The sequence below is a fragment of the Saccostrea cucullata genome, unplaced genomic scaffold, assembly GCF_032062105.1.
Source record: "Saccostrea cucullata isolate Sc308-1 unplaced genomic scaffold, CSIRO_AGI_Scuc_v1 ctg909, whole genome shotgun sequence".
Taxonomy (NCBI): Eukaryota; Metazoa; Mollusca; class Bivalvia; order Ostreida; family Ostreidae; genus Saccostrea; species Saccostrea cuccullata.
In genome coordinates, this window is record NW_026928802.1 from 114863 (window position 1) to 132496 (window position 17634).

The following is a 17634-nucleotide window of genomic DNA, read 5'->3' on the forward strand; positions in this document are numbered from 1 at the left end:
CACACACACACACACACACACACACACACACACACACACACACAAATATTATTTTACATGTCTTATCAAAACAAAAACGTTTGTGTAAGGCATATATAAATGACAAGACCTCATTAAACTCGAATGGGGGAGGGGGGTTGGGGTGGGTTACATTTAAATTCTAAGTATTCCTCTGTCATCAAGCAGGATATAAATAAATATATCTCAGAAAACAATCGATTTCATGTACCCATTATCTGATTTTAAAAAGTTAACTGTGCTTATATTTTTTTGAATCGGGATCGAAATCCCTCGCATTCCTATTTATATGATTTAATGTCTTTATATAAGTTTATTAGAAAAATTGACCATTAGAGGGGGGATTTCTCCTGTGCATTAAATATAACCATAGTCTTCTATACTATAATCAAATAAGTGTAATATAAATTATATTATCTTGACATTCGAGTTTTCTGTTCTTACATCTTGTATACCATTTTCTTGAGAATTGAACTTTTTTGGTGCCAGGGGAACATCGATTTTTTTTCATCAGTACATTTTTTTTTACTAGATTTGATGTAGAAATTTTTATCAATTTATTTAAGAGAAATAGCTAATTTTTTTTTATTTTTTAAACCGTATAATCACTGCAAATCTGCAATAAAATGAAAGCAAATGTCAAAGAGAAAAGTCAGTTTATTTCTTTTTCTCCACGTTCCTCTGTTGGACTTTTAATAATTCTCATCAACTAAAGCGGGGCACTTACCTGGATGGTTACATTGTAAGTAATAATGATAATGAATAAATTAAAACAAGAGGCCCACGGGCCTTATAGGTCACCTGAGTATCATGTAACAACTTTCCAGTTATTGAATTTGATTCATGTTTTAAGCCAGATGCTATATGGCATTCACAATTTTGAAACAGGCACCATTGATCATCATAACAATACACTTAGCAGTTGCTTAGCTTGGTTATTGAATACCCATACGCAGGGTAGGGGAACAAAAATGCATTCCAACTAATCAGTAATATTCAGCAATAAACAGTAGTGCCCCAAACACTGTGACATAAACCCCTGACCCTAGGTCCACACATTGCACAAATCTTAAAAAGGCACCCTTAAAACTGCCTATCAAAAAATAAATAAATGTTTTATAAATACAAAGGAGCAGATTTCAAACAATTAATTCATTTTCAGTATATAAGTAGAGCCCCCCACCCCTGACCCTGGGGCCTTGAAATTCACAATTCTGCAAGATTAGGGCCCTTGCTCATCATAACTATATACATGTAGATAGTTCATCTGCTTCAGACCCAGAAACAGATAAGAAAATTTTCAAAGATTTAATGTATTTTCACTATCTAGTCAATAGAGCCCCGCCCTAACACCAGAACCCCTGACCCTGGGGCCATAAAATTCATAATTTTAGAAGAGACATTCTTGCTCATCATAACTATGCACTTAGTTAGTTTATTTAATACCTAGGAGCAGAGAAGAAGATTTTCAAAGAATTCATGTATTTTCACTATATATTCAGTAGAGGCCCCCACCCACCAGAACCCTTGAACCTGGGGCCATAAAATTCATAATTTTGGTTGAGGCACTCTTGCTCATCATAACTATGCACTTAGTTAGTTTATTTAATACCTAGGAGCAGAGAAGAAGATTTTCAAAGAATTCATGTATTTTCACTATATAATCAATAGCCCCCCCCCCCCCAACACCAGAACCCATGACCCTGGGGCCATAAAATTCACAATTTTGGTAGAGGCACTCTTTCTCATCATAACTTTGCACTTAGTTAGTTTATTTTATACCCAGGAGCAGAGAAGAAGAGTTTCAAAGAAATCATGTATTTTCACTATATCTAATCAATAGAGCCCCACCCTAACACCAGAACCCCTGGCCCTGGGGCCATAAAATTCACAATTTTGGTAGAGGCACTCTTTCTCATCATAACTATGTACTTAGTTGGTTTATTTAATACCCAGGAGCAGAGAAGAAGAGTTTCAAAGAAATAATGCATTTTCACTATATACTTATTTAGCCCCGCCCTAGCACTAGAACCCCTGACCCCAGGCCCATGAATTTCACAATTTTGGTAGAGGACTCAATGCTGATTACAATGATGCAATCAGTTTGACTGCTTGATGTCCAGGAGTAAAGAAGAAGATTTTTAAAGATTGCATTAATTTTAGTGGTTTTGGCCCCACCCCTCAGGCCCCAGGGGGGCAGGGATAATGAAATTCACAATTTTTGTTCCCCTTCACCCATAGATGCTTCGTGCCGAATTTGGTTGAAATTGGTTCAGTGGTTGCAGAGAAGAAGCTGAAAATGTTCAAATGTTAACACACGACGCACGACGACGGACGAAAACGGCTAGCAAGTAAGTTAGGATTTTCAGATTACGCTTACTACACGTTAAACGTATGACGTCACGTCAAAATTCTTCGCAAAATCTCGACGTTCTGCTATAAAAGGTACAGTATTGAGTGTTATTTTTCCAATGCATACTTTTGAGACAGGTATATAAATTATATATCATTTAATTCTAAAAATTCTAAGCTATTTATTAATAAAATGTTTTGAACGGAGCAGGTCTGACAGCCGGCATTTTTTGGCCAATACTGTACTTTGTTCTTTCCTTCCCAATCTGCTTTTTTGTCATTTTTGCGGAGAACTTTACTTTAGGAAAGTTTCACTTGAAGACTGTGTATATGATTGACTGATTCGGCATATGATAATCATGTTTGATGTTACACTACAGAATACAAATTCTGTTTCACATAAACTTGATAAAACTGTTTACGTTTTTTATGCCATCGGTATACCAAAACTGTAGATTTTGAAGACATGTTTGCCGAACATACATCGATGTACAAATAATTTCCTTTGAACAGTTATACCATACCCTTAATTTTACATATGAAAATATTGATCTGTAAATAAATGACATGGGCAAATATCAGTTTATTGCCTTGAATTCAAAATTACTTTGATGAAACACTTTTTTAACAAATAACCGACTAAAGAAATTTTAGTCGATAGTCGGTATGATCAAACGATAGTCGAGTACTCGAATATTCGTTGACATCCCTAGAATTAAACTCTCCGTGTGAACAGGGCATCATAAGCAGTTACAGTTTTTCAGAAATTCACAGGGCCAAAAAATGAAATAAGTGAACCTTGTTTTTTTGCCAAACTTACACTGTATGACACCTTGGACATCTGTTACTTATTTGTATTTTCTGTACATAATTCTAATAAAAAACATTTCTGTACTTAAATGCTTTTAATCAAGAAAAACAGGTTCAAATCTGAAGCAGAAGATACATGTAGCAAGAGTAAAGCTCCAGCTCCTATTTTATGGTCAAATGAGCAATCTATTAACGCCATCTCCTAAGACATGGTCCCCATAGTTTAATTTCTTGGACAACATCTGTGCATGTGGCTAGAATAGAATTCCCAATGTGGTCGCTGTAATAAATTGGGTCTTTCATGAGAAGAGAGTCACAGATTAAATCAGAAGCTTCAATAAGGGAACATGTGGCTGTGTTTATGTTTCATCATTGTTAAATTAGAAATATGTCCATAGGATATGAATGCCCCGCAAGTGTATATTAGTAATGTAACATGAAAATTTGTATTAGTGTATGAAGTTTGATAAGAATATATATCTTGAAAAGTTTCTTTAAAATTGAAATAAAAATCTAAAAGGATGGATATCCAGTAAAACTCCGTTATAACGAAGTCACTGGGACCCATGAAATTACTTCGCTATATCCGTAATTCGTTATAACCATATAAGAAAGTTATTAAATTTATATAGCTGGGGATCCAAGATGACTTCGCTATATCCGTAAATTCACAATATCCGTGTTCGTACTAAACGAGTTTTGCTGTAGATGATAAATTCTCACCAAATTAATTATGTAGAGGTGCACAAAATAACATGAAAATATCTTAAATGGTTTCTATAAAACTAAGCTGAATTCAAATTAAAGACTTTAGTGAGGGCAAAGTCACAGCTAAATGCAAGGTCCAAAGTTTTTGATGTACTGGTAGTTGAATAGTTCTCACTAATATACATGTACATGTATCAGCATATTAAGTTTGATAAAATGTATTTAATGGTCTCTTTGAAACTGAGCTAAATGCTAATTTAAGAAAACGGAGGTCAAGGTCAAAAAAGTTGATACAGTTGAATAGTCCTCATCAGTATGTATCAGCATATGACATTTGATTACACTATCTTAAGTGGTGTCTTTAAAACTGAGCTTATCACTAATTTAAGAAAACTGTGGTCAAGGTCAAAGGAAAGGTCAAGGTAAAAAAAATGTTGATACAGTTGAATAGCTCTCATCAGCATGTGAAGTTGAGAAAATATCTTGAATAGTTTCTTTACACTAGTGTTGTCAATGAGTACCCCGTTAACCGTCGAACGATGCGAGTATCAGTTAGTAAAACTGCTATTCGGTTACTTGGATAAAATACATTTTGCATGGTAATACATATTGTTTACAAATGCATGCATACACATTTCCCTAATTTTATGTACCAAGAGACTTGATCTAGTAATTCACAAATAGGATTGATTTGTTTTGATAAGTTTTTATATAATTTATATAATTGGAAGTTTTGATTGCCAGGGGGTATAAAAGTTTTGAAGACCTAAGTTTCAATTATTGCATTTTATAAATTATACCCTGCATTTCATTTCCACAAATCTGCATAGCATTTCTGACATTTTTTCATTTCATATCCGACATTTTTTAAATTTCATTTCTGACATAATTTTTTTTTTCATTTCTGGACTTTACCAATGCACTAAATTATGTATCTTAGTGTAGTCTACTTGTGCATCAAGTTATATTGAAATCAGACCAAAACTGTTGGAGGAGTAGTGTTTTAAAGGTATTTTAAAGAAATTTCTATTTTTAGTAACCACGGCAAAACTGTTCATCAAAATCAAAAACCTATGCCCTAAATTATGTACCTTAGTGTAGTCTACTTGTGTGTCCAAGTAATTTTGAACTCAGACCAAAACTGTAGGAGAAGTAGTGTTTCAAAGGTATTTTACAGAAATTTCTATTTTTAGTAACCTTGGCAACATTGTTCATCGAAATCCAAAACCAACATACTAAATTATGTATCTTATTGTAGTCTACTTGTGTGCCAAGTCATATTGAAATCAGACCAAAACTGTAGAAGGAGTAGCATTTTAAAGGAATTTCACAGAAAATTCTCTTTTTAGTAACCAAGGCAACACCGTTCATTGAAATCAAAAACCAATCCAATAAATTATGCATCTTTAATTAACTTGTGTGCCAAGTTATATTAAAATTAGACAAAAATGGTGTTAAACACTAATTAAAGAATATGGAGGTCAAGGTCAAAGGAAAGGTCAAGGTCAAAAATGTTTATGGTTGAAAAGATTACATCAGTATGTATCAGCATAATTATGAAGTTTGATAGAAATTCCTTGAATATTTTCTTTGAAACTGAGCTAAACACAAAGCAGGACCAATGGACAGATGGAAAGACGAAGGTTGAAAGAGGGACAAGACAAACTCTACATGCCCCTGCCATTTTCACTGAGGGACATAAAACATGAGGCCCATGGGCCACATCACTCACCTGAGCACATCGGCTAGTTAAAAAACACAAATCAGCTCAGTATTGAAAAGCTTCCTTGTTGGGGGATGGGGGGTTGAATTTTTTTATAACTTGAGAATGTCACTATATCAATAAAGCATACATGTATAATTTTGCCATACTTGAGAAGAAGAGTTTAAGATTTTCCTATATATTTCTATTTAAAGATTTGATTGCCTATTATGGCCCCCACCTTACCCCCAGGGGTCATGATATGAATAAACTTGAATTAACTCTAAATGAGGATGTTTCCATATTAATATCACCAATCATAGCTTTGCTAATCTTGAAAAGAATATTTTAAAAGATTTTTCCTATGTATTCCTATGTAAAACTTTGATTAGCCATTACTTATCATTGGGGGTCATGATTTGAACAAACCTGAATCTACACTACCTGAGGATGCTTCCACATGAGTTTAATCTTTCCTGGTCCAATGGTTCTGGAGATCTTTTTTAAAAAATTCCTATATATTCCTATGTAAAACTTTGATCGGACATTGTGGCCCCGCCTACCCCCAGGGGATCATGATTTGAACAAACTAGAATCTACTCTACATGAGGATGCTTCTACATGAGTTTCATCTTTCCTGGACCAATGGTTCTGGATAAGAAGATTTAAAAAAAAAAAGCTATATATTTCTATGTAAAACTTTGATCAGCCATTGTGGCCCTGCCCTAGCCCTGCGGGTCATGATTTGTACAAATTTGAATCTACACAACCTGAGGATACTTCCACATGCATTTTATCTTTCCTTGCCCAGTGGTTCTGGAGAAGATTTAAAAAAAAAAAAAATTCCTATCAATTGCTATGTAAAACTTTGCTCAGCCATTGAGGCATCTCCCTATCCTCGGAGGTCATGATTTGAACAAACTTGATTCTACAATACCTAAGGATGCTACCACATGAGTTTAATCATTCCTGGTCCAATGGTTCTGGAGAAGATTTTTTTTCTTTAATTCCTATATATTCAATGTAAAAATTTGATCAGCCATTGAAGCCTTGCCCTGAGAATGCTTCCACATGAGTTTCATCTTTCCTGGCCCAATGGTTTTGGAGAAGAAGATTTTTTAACAAGAGGCCCATGGGCCACATCGCTCACCTGAGAAGCTTTGACCATTCTGTTCTTTACCAGATTTCCCCCTTGTAATACATTATGTATCCCCACCCTACCCCACTGATCATAATTAAGACATTTTGAAATCAACTACCCCAGGATCCTTCCATGTGCAAATAAGTTTCAGCTTTTCTGGCCCAGTGGTTCTTGAGAAGAAGATTTTCAAAGATTTTTCCTATCTATTTTTATGTAAAACTTTGATCCCCCCATTGTGGCTCCACCCTTCCCCTGGGGGTCATGATTTGAAAAATTCAAAATCTACATTACCCAAGAATGCTTCCAATTTTTCTGGCCCGGTGGTTCTTGAGAAGAAGATTTTAAGATTTTTCCAATATATTTCTATGTAAAACTTTTTCATTGTGGGCCCGGTGGTTAGAATCTACACTATACCAGGATGCTTCCACATAAGTTTCAGCTTTTCTGGCCCAGTGGTTCTTGAGAAGAAGATTTTCAAAGATTTTTCCAATATATTTCTATGTAAAACTTTGATTACCAATTGTGGCCCCGCCCTTCCCCCGGGGGTCATGATTTAATTTAGAATCTACACTATACCAGGATGCTTCCACATAAGTTTCAGCTTTTCTGGCCCAGTGGTTCTTGAGAAGAAGATTTTCAAAGATTTTTCCTATATATTTCTATGTAAAACTTTGATTCCCCATTGTGGACCCACTCTTTCCGCGGGGGTCATGATTTGAACAATTTAGAATCTACACTACCCAAGAATGCTTTCACATAAGTTTCAACTTTTCTGGCCCAGTGGTTCTTGAGAAGAAGACTTTCCAAGATTTTTCCTATATATTTCTATGTAAAACTTTGATTCCCCATTGTGGCCCCACCCTTCCCCTGGGGTCATGATTTTTACAATGTAGAATCTTCACTATCCCAGGATGCTTCCACATAAGTTTCAGCTTTTCTGGCCCAGTAGTTCTTGAGAAGAAGATTTTCAAAGATTTTTCCTATATATTTCTATGTAAAACTTTGATTCCCCATTGTGGCCCCGCCCTTCCCCCGGGGGTCATGATTTGAACAATTTAGAATCTACACTACCCTAGGATGCTTTCACATAAGTTTCAACTTTTCTGGCCCAGTAGTTCTTGAGAAGAAGATTTTCAAAGATTTTTTCCTATATATTTCTATGTAAAACTTTGATTCCCCATTGTGGCCCCGCCCTTCCCCCGGGGGTCATGATTTGAACAATTTAATATCTACACTACCCTAGGATGCTTTCACATAAGTTTCAGCTTTTCTGGCCCAGTAGTTCTTGAGAAGAAGATTTTCAAAGATTTTTCCTATATATTTCTATGTAAAACTTTGATTCCCCATTGTGGCCCCGCCCTTCCCCCGGGGGTCATGATTTGAAAAATTTAATATCTACACTACCCTAGGATGCTTTCACATAAGTTTCAGCTTTTCTGGCCCAGTGGTTCTTGAGAAGAAGATTTTTTAATGACCCCACCCTATTTTTGTCTTTTCTTGATTATCTCCCCTTGCGAGGGGATATGTCCTTTCATTTTAACAATTTAAATTCCCCTTCACCCAAGGATGTTTTGTACCAAGTTTGGTCATAATTGGCCCAGTGGTTCTTGAGAAGAAGTCGAAAATGTGAAAAGTTTACAGACGGACAGACAGACAGACAGACAGACAGACAGACGGACGGACGACGGACAAAATGTGATCAGAAAAGCTCACTTGAGCCTTCGGCTCAGGTGAGCTAAAAATGCCATTAATTTTTTCAGTAATTCATAATTATCTCCCCTTGAATGAGGGCCTGGCCTGGCTTGAACAAACTTGAATCCCCTTCACCCAAGGATACTTTAGGAAGTGTAGATTCAAGTTTGTTAGACTTACTGTTTGTGAAAATACTTGGCATTGTGTTCTTTCATTAAATCTACATGTGAGATGCTTCAGAGTCTGTCTATTATTCCCTAGCTTTCACACTTTGAAGAAGCACACTGTCATCCCGCGCAATTGTTTTTTTAGCACCCCCACTTCTCGGCATGTTTTATGCATTCACTCACTCTCATACCCTCTTCAAAAAGAACTTTATTCGGTAATAACCAATATTTGCCCCCCAAATCAAACTTTGATGGAGATATATTTAATTAAGTTCTTAAACAGGGGAGTATATGCTGACTTCAAAGCACTGAATATTTTCATAAGTAATGACGCCATATGTACGTAATGACGTCACAAACATGACGTAAATTTCAGTTTTTTATGAATTTTACAGAAAAATGTACATATTTCGTCGATATTTTGAGTAAAAGTCACCGAGCGCATGTGTGTTCAGGATCAATATTTTTATATAATGTGTAGAATGATAATATCAATGAAATATGTCAATATTGTTCCTGAACAAACTTGCGCTCAGGGCCGTCACTCCCCTATAAATTTCCCAATGGCACAAAGTGCTAAAATTTTACGTATAAATTTCCCAAACACGTGTTTTCTCGTATATACGACCTAAAATCCCACTCATACATCCTTTATTTGATCCATTTAGCAGTAATGCATGCTTGATTTTAATCTGCAACAACCCTGTCATGATTGTTTATTTCTAATTCGAATTTCCTCTGTCATGGCATAAAGATCCATAGACAGGTCATACGTAGATTGGGATGGGGAACTTATTTTCATTATTAAACAAGGATAACCATTATGAGTTAGTTCATAAAATAAATATATATATATATTAAAGTGAATTATAAATTAACAAATAAAATCTTGGACACTATCTATTTCATTTGCATGAGTCAAATGACCAGAAAAAAAGAAATAAATTTATATACAATATTGTGGTAACCTTTTAAATAGTAACTTGATCATTTCAATAAAATTATTCTTTATAATCTAAATTTTTGATTTATTTTGCAATGTGAATACACTGCCCTCCCCACATTTTTTTTTCAATCTCTGTATCATATGAAAATAAAAGAAAAAATGTCTGTCTAGTAAGTAAATGTTTTGTTAAAATATAGATTTTATCAGACCTTGTGTCCTGTAAATTTTAGCTTTTCAAGTATATTTTTTAAAGTGATAAATGACTTTCATGATTAAATATTTTGCTGGGGAGGTTAATACAAGTACATGTAAGTATGTTTATAATTTTCCCAATTTAACAAAAATGTCGAGGATTTTTCCCAATATAGGGGGACCCAGTCCCTGTACCAAAAGGTGCTGTGACAGCCCTGGCGCTCTATAAATTTTAAAGCTAAAATTGTTGAAATTTTGTCCATTTTGTCCTCTTTCTGAAAAAGGATATAAAATCGGACTAGTTTGTGATGTCATAAAAACAAAAATTGTGAATACACTGCTTTGACACTATAATATTTTCTGTTAATTTATACATCTCATACAATTTATTGAATTCAGCACATTTCAGGAAGTTTTCAAAATTTGACTTTTGTGGGGGCAAATATACAACATACCGCATATAGTTCTTTCTGTATTGTTCAGCAATTAATTCCAGTCAAATTCTGAAGCTTATAACTTGAATTACCTGCAGAAGATAAATTAATTATGATTTCTTTCTGATCGGGTGTCATTTCTTTTCCATGTGAAGACGTTTCCAGGCAGACAATAGTATTGTTTACCAAGGGGAATAACTTGATAAAGAATAAGATATGGTTAAAAGGAATAAAAATCAATGGTTTCCGATAAAATTGGATCACGAATATCAAATTTTAATGCAGTTATACATCATTGAAAATCAAAGCGAGACCAGAAGCTGTAACAATGATGCCATTTTGCAAACTCATTCATGTCACACTACTGTACATTACCTGAGGGTACTTATATATTACATGTATTATGATTTTCCCTATGCCTTCTGCCCAGGTGAGCTAAGAACTATTTAAAGATAAGCAAACATTTTAGATACATTTTAAAAGAAAGACTACATGTAACTACTTTTTATGGGCAAAAATATCAGTTGCTTAAATTTACATTAAAGTCTTATCCTTCATTTTTTAAATCATAAATTCTATTTTCTGATGGCAACTGCAATCATTTTAAGATACAACTTGGAGTACTGGGCCAACTGAATTTGAGATGATCAAAGTTACATGGAAAATCAATGGACTTCTTCAAAAAAAACTTATACTTTATCACTCAGCCACAAAATATAGGTCAGATCCAGCATTCAAAACAAGTCTGATCATGTGTGTCTATAGTTACATTAAGTTAAACCATGAAAAGTTGGTCCAGGCTGGGATAATAAATATAAATTGGGAATAAAATTGCTCCTTAAACTTTAAACTACTCCCAAAATTTTTAACTTATATATAGTCACTCTTCCAGAAAATACTGACTGAAAATATAGCATGTGAAATCTGACTGGTTCAATGAAACATACTAAAGCTTGATGCATTCATCCCTGGTTAAATAAGAGGTTAACATTCCTGATCAAATAATGACTTAGAAAAAAATCTACTAAATAAACTTAAGCCTGAGACTCTGAAATCAAAAATTCCAAAAAGGTGAACTAAAAATACAAAGATTAATATTGTAACTTAAAACTTTCAGTGATTTGTATATCAATTTGATGAAATCACGGCCCTGGTGAACTTAGAGAGATTTATAAAGCTCTTGTGCCTTCCTCTTTCACTGGGACCATTTGAACAAATATGAATGCACTTACTGAGGATGCCTGTACATAAATGTGACATAACATGGCTTTGCTGCTTTTTTCACATTGTATTTTTTACCTTTTATATCCTCAAAACTTAGACATAAAACATTCACACTCTCTTTATACATAAGGTTTTACAGGAGTTCCGATTTTTTCTGACTAAGTGGTCCTTGAGAATACTGCTTTTAAAAACAGAAGGATGGATATTAGACCAGCAGACAGACAGCTAGACAGACAAAAACATCATAAAAACTTTCTTGAGCTTAAAGCACAGGTAAGCTATGAGAAATATATTTAAGCAAAGCAATATTATAAGATGTTTACCTCCCTCTTTGTGTACTTCTGTCCAGGTGATTTTGAATCCTTTGGCACCAAGAGCTCTACTAGAAGTTAGAAATCTATAAAAAAAACAAGAGGCCCATGGGCCACATCGCTCACCTGAGCACTGTGGCTAGGAAAAGTAGAAATTGGTTTATTATTGAATAGCTTAAATCCAAAAGTAGTCCCAAGACCAATCATTTGCTATTCTTGATAAGATGATTTTTAAAGAATTTTCATATATATGTCTATGTAAAACTTTGATTGGCCATTGTGGCCCCGCCCTACCACCGGAGGTCATGATTTGAACAAACTTGAATCTACACTACCTGAGGATGCTTTTATAAGAATATGATCAATTATGGCTTTGCTATTCTTGAGAAAAAAATTTTTAAAGAATTTTCCTATATATTTCTATGTAAAACTCTGGTCGGCCATTGTGGCCCCGCCCTACCCCCGGGGGTCATGATTTGAACAAACTTGAATCTACACTACCTGAGGATGCTTCCATAAGAATATGATCAATTATGGCTTTGTTATTCTTGAGAAGAAGATTTTTACAGAATTTTCCTATATATTTCTATGTAAAACTTTGGTCGGCCATTGTGGCCTCGCCCTACCCCCGGGGGTCATGATTTGAATAAACTTGAATCTGCACTACCTGAGGATGTATCCCCATAAGTTTCATCTTTCCTGGCACAGTGGTTCTTGAGAAGAAGATTTTTAAAACATACCACCAAATTTTCATTAATTCCCAGTTATCTCCCCTTAAATGAGGGCAGGGCCCTTTATTTGAACAAACCTGAATCCCCTTTACCCAAGGATGCTTTGTGGCAAGTTTGGTTGAAATTGGCCCAGCGGTTTTTGAAAAGAAGTCGAAAATGTGAAAAGTTTACAACGACGACGACGCCAACGACGACAACAACGATGACAGACTGCGGATAAATTGTGATCAGAAAAACTCACTTGAGCCTTTGGCTCAGGTGAGCTAAAAAATAGACAAAACAAGAACTTCAAATTATGACAGTCTTATTCAAAATACTGTAGTAACTATGAAGTGAACTTGTTATCAATACAGTAAATCTTTAGTTTACAGTAAAAACGTGACATTCACACATTACTTGAGAAACACATGTTCATGATGTTTGATGAGTTTTAAGATATTGTGCTCAAGACAGTAAGTGGCATAAAAAAAGTTAAACAACAGGATCATAGAAGTATCAAAGAGGGTTTTCTTTAGTGACTATAAGAAAGTTTCAGTATTTATGGCCAGAACTGATGACAGGATTATAAGGAGGCATTTTAGAAGATCTAGGACAGTAGGGATGCTGGAAGCTAGCAAAACACAATGTCAATTTGCAGAGAGACTTCATTATCTCAAAGTATAATTAGCTATCTATGCTACCAATATATACAGGCAGAAAATTTTTAGAAGGCAAAATAATCAATCAAGACCAATGTTGCAAAGAGGCACCACTTCAAAAGTGCTTTTAAGCTTAATACTGAGTTTCAGAGAGCAACAGAGGGAGGAATTTCTACTCAGACAGTTTGAAACAGACTTCATGAAGCAAATCTCAAAGCTTGCTCCTGACCAGTACTAATATTAGAGCATCACAGAAATACACTACAGTGGGCAAGAGAACACAGAAATTGGCAATGTCTATGGCATCCCGTTCTGAGATGAGTCACAATTTTGTGTTGACTTCCATGATAGCAGAACACTTGTTAGGAAAGTATAGGGGAAAAGATAAGCCATTTGTTGCATTTCTAAACCTGACATTTTTTTTAGGTTAGGTGATGGATTGTGCAGGCATAAGTGATTTAAACATCATTGAAGGCTTCCTGACAAGTTTAAAATATTGTGATGATATATTTTATCCTATTTTAAGACCTATTCAAGTACAACTCATAGAGCATGAATTGAAAACCAGTACTTAGAAAGTGAAACAATTCAGAAACTAGCCAGTTGTTCTCCAGACCTAAACCCACTTGAACACGGATGAGAAATCTTAAGCAAGGCAATTCAGCTTGTCTAACATTTCCCCCAAATCGACAGGAGCTTCAGACAGCTTTGCAGAAGGAATGGCAAAAAATCACTAAGGCTAGCCTTGCAAGGCTCTGTAAGGTTGTTATTCCCTCGCTGGAAGGTCATACAAATACTGCCAATCATTTTACTGACATAATTTGACTCTTCTAAAAAAATTCTTACTTTCAGGTTTACATCCAAATGGGGGAACTTTGGAGTGACCAAATGGAGCAATTTGTAGTGCTTGTTCAATCAAACTTATCAAACTCAATCATATATTTTCAAACTTTAGAAATGAAAATAAAATAAAATTGCATACCTTTAGTTTTATATTAAATTTATATTACTGTATTTCATTTTCTATGAAAAAGTATATATGTAAAATATATATAATTTGATGTTCCTTAACTTTGTCCAGTATATTTATTCAGGAAATAAAACCACAATTGTACTCACTCTAATTCAAAAGTATCATTGTGAGACAAGAAAGGTTCTCCGTTCAACTGCCCACACTTCTCCTCAGGTGGCTCAATATACGGTGTAGGAAACCGAGCATTCCCGCGATACAGTCTTAATACTGCATTTTGGCATCCATAATTAGATGTGGTTAATTCATCTCTTGAAACTTTAAAAAAAAAAAAAAAGGTATATTGTAAGTTAGCGTTCAAAATTATAACCCCTCCCTATTTTTCTGCCCGTTATAGTATGTAATTCTTAAGTGAAATATACTGACACGCAAAAGAAACGCAACAAGCAGTAATCTATTATGTTTGTAAAATGTTTGATTTTTTTATCTTATGATTTTCAAAAATGAATACAGTAAGGCTAAACTCACTTTTCAGAACATCAAAGATTTGATAAAAACGTTAAATGTTTATATTTACTTTACTAAGTAACATATGACTGTAAAAACACCCCCCTCCCAGCCATTAAAGTGAAACGTTCAAGACTGCCCTATACAACAATTGCAGCTTAGTTTCTACGATACAATAGGTTCATCAATATCGAGATCTGAGCGAAGGAATTATTCTTTGCCATTTTTAAATGTCCGTTTTTCAGATGATTAGGTCGAATTTTCTCTAACTTAGAGCAGTGTAGCCGCCCTTGGACTTCCGGTACAAGGACTGACCTTAATGAATATGATACACAAGACCCTGTTGAGGCGTAATGTTGTTAATTTTTGCATCAGCAACTCTCCATCACTTTTACATTGAAATTTTTCAGCTAGAGCAATGGAAATGCCATTTTAAGCCATTTTCAAGAAGCCTTAGCATCGTTACGGGAAACGAAAGAAGAGTTTATTTCTTGAAATATTGCTGTATTACTTATGATAAACAGTTTAAACCCTTAAAACTCCATAATATTGCCAAATGCTTTGTTAAATATGCATTTTTTGATTTCTGTTAAGCAGACTCAAACTTGACTTCCGGTTATGGTATGAAAATCGTTCAACCGTTAGATTACCGATGTTTCCCAAATTGAAGATATCCATAATTTTGAGATACAAAATTTTTTACTTTACATAATTATTTCCCCCTAAGTAGGATGTTGCGTTTCTTTTGCGTGTCAGTATATATCTACAGTAAAACTTGGTTATAACAAAGTCGCCAGGACCTATGAAATTACTTTGCTATATACGTAATTTGTTATATCCGTATAAAGAATTCGTTAGACTTATATAGCTGGGGATCCAAGATAACTTTGCTATATCCGTAAATTCGCAATATCTGTGTTCGTTCTAAAGGAGTTTTACCATATACAGATACTTTTTCTGCAAGTAACTTGAAATTTGTCAGTGACACAGTGACTGTGTACCAAAATTTTGATTTTCTGTCAGTTTGAATATAATGTTTGTTTAACGTGTTTGAATACTTTATATCCATTACAAAGTGATATGAGCTGGACTGATATATAATTGTTTTCAGTGACCTTGAAATTGTGAGAATGTCCTTGGCTGTTGTGGGCCTTATAGGTCACCTGAGTATCATGTAACAACTTTCCAAAAATTGAATTTGGTTCGTGTTTTAAACCAGAGGCCATTAAATTCACAATTTTGAAAGAGGCACCATTGCTTATCATAATTATACACTTAGCATGCTTACTCTAGTTCCTTAATACCCAGAAGTAGATCAGAGTAAAGAAAATGCATTTCCACTTTATAAACAGTTGTGCACCCCACCCCACAGGAACAACTGACCCTGGGGCCACATATTTCAAAATTTTGGAAATTTTATCATAAAATTTATTTCATCATAAATGGTTGATCAATACCAAAGAGCAGGTTTCAAAGCATTAATTTATTTTCAGACTATGTCACCCCCCCCCCCCCCAAACCCCGACCCCCCATACCCTGACCCAGGGAGCATGAAAGTAACCATTTTGCTAGATGCACCTTTCTTCGTCATAAATATAAATACTTATATCATTGGCATAATACCTACATATTGTAGAAGCAAAGGAAAAGATTTCCAAAAAAATAATATATTTTCACTATATAATCAAAAGAGCCCCCCCCCTTACACCAACTGGTAAAACCCCTGACCCTGGGGCCATAAAATTCACAGTTTGGTTGAGGCAGTCTTGCTAATTATAACTATATATATATACTTAGTTAGTTTATTTAATACCCAGAAGCAGAGAAGAAGATTTTCAAAGAACTAATGTATTTTCACTATACAATCAATAGAGCCCCGCCCTAACTACAGAACCCCTGACCCTGGGGCCATAAAATTCACAATTTTGGAAAAGGCACTATTGCTCATCATAACTTTGTACTTAATTAGTTTATTTAATACCCAGAAGTAGAGAAGAAGATTTTCAAAGAATTAATGCATTTTCACTTTATAATCAATAGAGCCCCACCCTAACTATAGAACCCCTGACCCTGGGTCCATAAAATTCCCAATTTTGGAAGAGGCACTCTTGCTCATCATAACTTTGTACTTAATTAGTTTATTTAATACCCAGAAGCAGAGAAGAATTAATGTATTTTCACTATGTAATCAATACAGCCCCAACCTAACACCGGAACCCCTGACCCTGGGGACATAAAATTCACAATTTTGGTAGAGGCACTCTTGCTCATCATAACTATGAACTTAGTTAGTTTATTTAATACCCACAAGCAGAGAAGAAGATTTTCAAAGAAATAATGCATTTACAGTATATAATCTATATTGCCCCGCCCTAGCACTAGAACCCCTGACCCCAGGGCCATGAATTTCAAAATTTTGGTAGAGGACTCAATGCTGATTACAATCATGCCAACAGTTTGACTGCTTGATGTCCAAAAGTAAAGAAGAAGATTTTTAAAGATTCCATTAATTTTAGTGGTTTTAGCCCCACCCCCAAGGCCCCAGGGGGGCAGGGACCATGAAATTCACAATTTTTGTTCCCCTTCACCAATAGATGCTGTTTACCAAATTTGATTAAAATTGGTTCAGTGGTTTCAGAAAGGAAGCTGAAAATGTTCAAATGTTAACACACAACACAATACACGACGATGGACTGAAACTGATAGCAATAGGTTACCTGAGTGACTCAGGTGTATGGCACGCCAATTGGTTCAAAAGTATTTTCTGCACAACGATCAAGATTTTATACACGAGCTAGATGAAAAATATACACGAGTAAAATAAAATTGCACGTATAGATAAAAATTGCACATAGTTTGAAAGATTTTAACACAAACATAACGAAAAATACACGAATCCGAAATTTTTTACACGATTTAGGGGTATAATATGCACAAACAAAAATCAAAAATTGCACGAGCAGAGGAAACTAAAAATTACACAAACAATTTTACTGCGCATACAGCTGCGCATATCATAATTATGTACATAGAATATTCATCGTGTTCTTGGTTTTCTGTACTCTTTATCTCTTCATTTATTCTTAGCTGG

General features: G+C 34.8%; 1 protein-coding gene across 4 annotated transcripts in view; it reads right to left on the reverse strand.

Moving 5' to 3' along the window:
- LOC134278752 (cubilin-like) overlaps window positions 1–17634 on the reverse strand; it is a 123469-nt gene that overhangs the window by 25095 nt on the left and 80740 nt on the right. For all 4 annotated transcript variants that reach the window (XM_062761041.1, XM_062761040.1, XM_062761043.1 and 1 more), the window contains 2 exons: window positions 14186–14354; window positions 11710–11783 (listed from right to left, as the gene is read on the reverse strand). In XM_062761041.1, the coding sequence (XP_062617025.1) occupies window positions 11710–11783; window positions 14186–14354 (243 nt within the window). The remainder of the gene's footprint in view (window positions 1–11709; window positions 11784–14185; window positions 14355–17634) is intronic.